Source organism: Mandrillus leucophaeus, unplaced genomic scaffold (assembly GCF_000951045.1).
Source record: "Mandrillus leucophaeus isolate KB7577 unplaced genomic scaffold, Mleu.le_1.0 Scaffold95, whole genome shotgun sequence".
Classification (NCBI taxonomy): domain Eukaryota; kingdom Metazoa; phylum Chordata; class Mammalia; order Primates; family Cercopithecidae; genus Mandrillus; species Mandrillus leucophaeus.
The window spans coordinates 326,114-331,598 of NW_012110363.1; the positions used below are offsets into that span (position 1 = coordinate 326,114).

The 5,485-nt window shown below is 34.1% G+C and overlaps 1 protein-coding gene across 1 annotated transcript in view; it reads right to left on the reverse strand.

The window, feature by feature from the left end:
- Nucleotides 1–690: 690 nt before the first annotated feature.
- Nucleotides 691–5,485, reverse strand: part of PLRG1 (pleiotropic regulator 1) — a 22,097-nt gene continuing 17,302 nt past the window's right edge. The window contains exons 13-15 of the mRNA XM_011970530.1: nucleotides 3,652–3,791; nucleotides 2,977–3,170; nucleotides 691–2,428 (exon numbers count right to left, since the gene is read on the reverse strand). Of these exons, the coding sequence (XP_011825920.1) occupies nucleotides 2,369–2,428; nucleotides 2,977–3,170; nucleotides 3,652–3,791 (394 nt within the window). The 3' untranslated portion in view covers nucleotides 691–2,368. The remainder of the gene's footprint in view (nucleotides 2,429–2,976; nucleotides 3,171–3,651; nucleotides 3,792–5,485) is intronic.

Below are 5,485 nucleotides of genomic sequence, written 5' to 3' on the forward strand. Positions count from 1 at the left end.
AGTATTGAAACCTGTTTTTTGATGACATTCATTTAGGGCCAAGGGAAGAAATTCATGGTACAGGAAAGGGTTTAATCATGGGAGCAAGGTCCTTGGGAGGGCAAGAGTGTATGGCAACAACTGCACAGAGGGAACTGTTGTGAGGCTGATTGCTCATCCTCTGCAACAGCAGGCAAAAGGCATTAACTATGGAGATGTGTATTTTGGTCATTGTTGATGGCTCACTTGAGATATGTGGTTACAAGAATGAGTCCAGTCTGTGGAGCTGCCTTTCTTTGGTAACACTTTATAGCTTGACTACACTTAAGCTATATGCAATGGGCAGTGGAAGAGATTGGGACTTAACCCTGGTGGGGGGTCTGTCAGGTAAGTAAAAGGGCACATGCATGAAATTCTGCACCTTTCATAGGGTCCATGAACACATTATGGTAGATGAACTTAATGCAACAGAAGTTTCAAGAAACACTGTAATACAGACCAGCATGGAGCAGGGAAACAGATTTTTTTAAATGCTTTTCAGAATTTGATATGTATACCTAACTTGAACACAATAGTGGAAGCTTTGCTAAAAAGATTGGTAGGGGCTTTCTCATCTCCTTGTACTAGTCATTTCTTCTTGGCCTTTAACAGCATCTACCTCTGATTTTTGTTGTTAGAAGGCATATCAGAATCTCTCAGGAATGCAAGTGCAGCGTTCTTTTTTCTTTATTTAAGTTTATGAAATACATGCTTATAGAAAATTAAAACATAGAAATATGTAAAGCCAGTCGTGAAAGTTCTTCCATAATTCTGCTTCCTAACAAAGCCACCGTTAGTAATGTGGTGTTATATTTTGGAGCATCAAGTTGTTCACAAAAAATGCTTGCACAACTTTTTTTAACTAAAGAGTAAAGTTTGGAAATTTTGCCCTAATAATCCAGACATTCCTCACTCACTTAATGAATACTTAGAAACAAATTGCATAAAGGTACCATCTATTAAACCATCCCTATTGACAGGACATTTGGGTTTTAAGCATTAAAGAACAAAGGTGCAATGAATTTGCTTGTGTACACTTGTCAGATTATTCCCATTAGGCAGTTTCCTAGAAATGAACTTAGTAGGCCAAAAGGTTCAAACAGTTTCAATAAACCCCAGAAAACTACATTCCTAAAGGTTGTGCCAATTATACTCCCACCTATAGCATGCAAGATGGGTAATGTAATTGGAAATGCTTATTCAACATCATAGTGCAATTTTTTAATTTGGAAAATTATAAAAACTGACTGTTCTTATAACTGTGTTTTCTCATTATAGAAGGTGAAGTCTGACAAATCTTCTTGACTAAAGGGGAATCAGGATCCCAGGGCAAGATTTATAAAACTTGTATTTATCAAAAAGAGGCACCAGTATTAGAAACTTTAAAACTTCTCTTTAAAATCTCTACAAGATGGCAGCCCTTGCTACAGTTTTAAACAGCTGCACTGGTATCTCCAGTTATTTTCCCGAAGTTTCAATGGCAGTATTGGTATCCTACTAGTTGTGGAATAAAATCCAAATTTATATGAGCTTTCCTCACAACAAGCCAGCTTTACTCTCCATTATTCAACAGTAGCAGAAAATTCTTTGTCCCAGGACACACTGCACACTTTCTTCTGCCTGGTTTCATCGCTTCATGCCTTATCTCTTTTCCTTCTTTGTCCTCCTTCACCTCAAAGTCATCTCCAATGCCACTTACTCTATGAAGTCTTCCACAATCCTTCCTGAGAAAAATAAATGATCTTATCCCCACTTCTGTTCCCCCAGCATTTCACCTGCACCTCCATTACAGAATTTCTATACTAAGCTACCAAACTGGAAGTCTTAGAGGATAGACACATCTTACTTGTCTATTTCCTGAACAGTATCTAGTGCAGAACTTTGTAGAACATACACTCAAAAACGGTTTTTGGAATAAACATATATGTTAAGACTTCAAGTCTTTTAATCTCAAATTATTAGTCACAGATATTAATTTTTAAAGGATTAAAAAAAAAAACTTACTGCTCCCTCAAATGTCCTATTATAATAATCGGTTTCATACATTTTTTTAAAAAAGGGGGTTGTTCTAATAAGACTGTCAAAATATTACATCTAGAATAGTTACAGTCAATAAACCTGCATTTACTTGATATCTGCATCTTCCTAGTATCACAAATTGTTTTAGAAATAAAAACACAAGGGTAGGGGACAGGGGACAGTTTATTGTAAAATATGAAGCAGCAATGATTGAAGCAAGTGAATTTCTCCTTTATATTCCCAGCCAGAGCACAAAATGACTGGGTATCCTCATCAACGCCAAGCTTTTTTTTTTTTAAAAAAAAAAAAAAAAAAGAAAATTCCACATTCATTAAAATCTCTTTCTCTTGATAATTTCTGGTTTCCAGCTGACTGGATGAGTTTCTTCTGTCTAAAAGTAGAAAAGCAAGTTAAAATAAAGTATTATTAGTTTGCTTCATGTCTAACAGGCTTCCTTTCTAACAGAAATAAGGTATCTCCTCTAACATTATTCATTGGCATTATATACTTAGTAGTTCTTTGACAATTTTAGGAAGAGTTGATAAACTTCTGGCATTATCTAAGTCTAATAACAGATGGATGGATTCATTATGTTTAGTTTGCAGTTTTTCATCTAAAATAACATTTCTATTTGGATCTACTAATACCAAAGCTTATGATTCTCAAATTAATTTGCATAGCAATCTATTTATTTGCTGTTATTCTTGGTGCAAGATTTCCCAGCAACTATAACAAAGAAAGCTGGGATAAAATTAAAACCATCCACGAATTCACTGGCATCAGTGAAATCATATAGAAATCTATAAATAGATACTATTCAAGAAAACAAATATCTTAAATACTATAAAGATTATTTTTCCTTCTGATAAAATTAAATGAGAACACAGTGCCAAATTGGTACAGCCGCTTTACTTAACAAATGTGAAACAGAGAACTTACGGCTGTGTCATCCTCTCTGTATACTTTAATGGTTTTATCAGCTTCAGCTGTTAGTAATCGACTTTCAGACTGATCAAAAGCACAAGCAAATATTCCTGATTCACTGTCCAAAGACCCAGGTTGCACAGCTGCATGAACTCTCTGAAAATTGTAGCCAGTTCTCCAGTCCCAAAGATGCATGGTGCCATTGTCAGCTTAAAGGGAAAAATCTAGTTACACCTGGTATCCCTTCAGCAGTACAGCTTGATAAACATTTATTAAGCATCATTAGCCCAAGCATGGCAATACTTCGGTTATAAAAATACATAAGACACAGGCACTCAATCTTCTCCTAATATTGGCTTTTCTACTTTCATTTGTGCTGGGTTCAGAATTTATAGATCTTAAAAAGCACCTCAAAATCTAACATCCAATTCCAGAATAATAAACACAATTTTAGGCAATTCCCAGCATAAATCCCTGAGATTCATCAGATTGGAACTCAAAAGGACTAAACTATGAAATATACTACATGTATTATGAATATGCATGCACACACATAGTAACATGCAAATGTCCCCTAATCAGGCAAGTGCTGCTATAATACTTAAGTGTGACAGCTTAGAAGCATTACAAATGTTTATTCATCATTAAAAGTAACAGATAAACATATTTATTATAAAAATCTTATTTTACCTCCAGATACAAGTACTCCATCAGAATTTACTGTCAATGTGTTAATAATAGCATTATGACCGGAAAGATTTTGAATGAAACTTCCATCAGGGAATTTCCACTGCTTTATGTTATCTGGAGAACCAGATGCAAATGTGTAACTGAAATAATATTAAAAAGAATTAACGACAAAGGAAACCAAGTTAAATAAAATGGTGGGTTTTAAAAAGCTTATTTCAGTTATATTTTGTGTTGTGTACTCAATGATTTATATATTCAGCAAAATAGTCATATCAAAATGTAAAAATATTAAGACATTTGTTCAAAGTTAAATCAGATCTTCACATTTTTAACAGGATATTTTAAGTCCTAAAGTTTTATTCTTTCATTTCCTTTAAGTTTTTTCTTTCATTTCCTTAATGCTCTGCACTAAGCTAGAGCAATAAATGTGTAGAAGCCCTACTTCACAAGAAGGGCAATGTGTTATGCAACTCTTTTGGAGGGAGGGAGAGCAAGACAGGAACAGGAAGAAAGGGAGAAAAGAAATAGAGGGCAAGAGGAAGAGAGAGAATGGGAGTGAGGAGAGATGAGAGTGAGAAAGACAAGCAAAGGAAGGAAGAAGAGAGGCGGAAAAGGGTATGGAGGGTAGAAGACAGAGAGGAGGAAAGGGAGAAGAGAAAGAATATGAATATAACCAGAAAAGTGTCAGAGTGATCTAATACAACAAACAATAGTTGTGATATTATGCTCCACCTTTTTGGATACTCTGACTATAATGTTCACGGTTCTTATTATTTCTCTTTCTACATATATTAACTTCCTCCTTAAGAATTAAACTATTCAATGAATGTCTCAGTGTCCAATATCATTCATGTCCAAAACATTAAGCCCAGCCACTAATATCTTTTATTCTGACATGCAGCATTTAATCATGATTTATTTACATTGTCTCATATTTATTTGTTATGAAGTAGAAGGCTTTCCTCATGTTTTACAGGGCATGAAGCAAATTAGTGCATAAGGAAAATGAAAGAAACACACATTCCTATGTGGCACAGGCCTGGAAATGATAGCAGCTAAATGACTGCCAAAGGCAGTGCTGACACCACTAGCATTTCAGCATTATACTAAGAACTGAAGAAAAACAAGAAGCTAATTAGGAAAATACACTTACTGTCTTGGATGTAAAACCACAGCCCTAACTGATTTTTTGTGATTTGTTAACGTCACTCTTGTTTTTCCAGCCACCAGATCCCATAATCGAATTGTAGTATCATGGCTTCCTGTAATGGAAACAAATATATCCCTCAAAACACAGACCAGGAAAAATAATGCAAAAGTTAAATAAAATACAAAGCATTCTTCCAAAACACATATGTTCTAAATGAAAGCCTTATCACTTGCAAATCAGTCTTGGTTAATTTCTTCATAGTTCCAAATTTTTAGGTGGATTTTAATTCTTTAAAAAAATGCAATACAACAACTGATTCACTGTCAACTGAACAGCTAAAACACATGCAAATAACAAATAAAACAAATATATGATTGTATACTCTAGTGAAAAGGAAAAAACTTCAATGATTTTTTTTTAAGTTAATAAAATACATCAGGCAAAGGAATTATTTTCTAGTATTAAAGTTCCATTGTTACTAACTTTATTTAGAGCAAAGTAAGATTCAAATCAGTTCTAAAGGTTACTAGTCTCAAGGTATTTTGTCTTCTAACTTCAATTTCCTAAAAAAATAATTTTGACACTATAAAATAATACTTAATTGTCTGTATCACAGTATTCTAGTCAGACATTACAGGTTACTATGTATGGCATACTCTATGATATGTAAAAACCACGAGATAA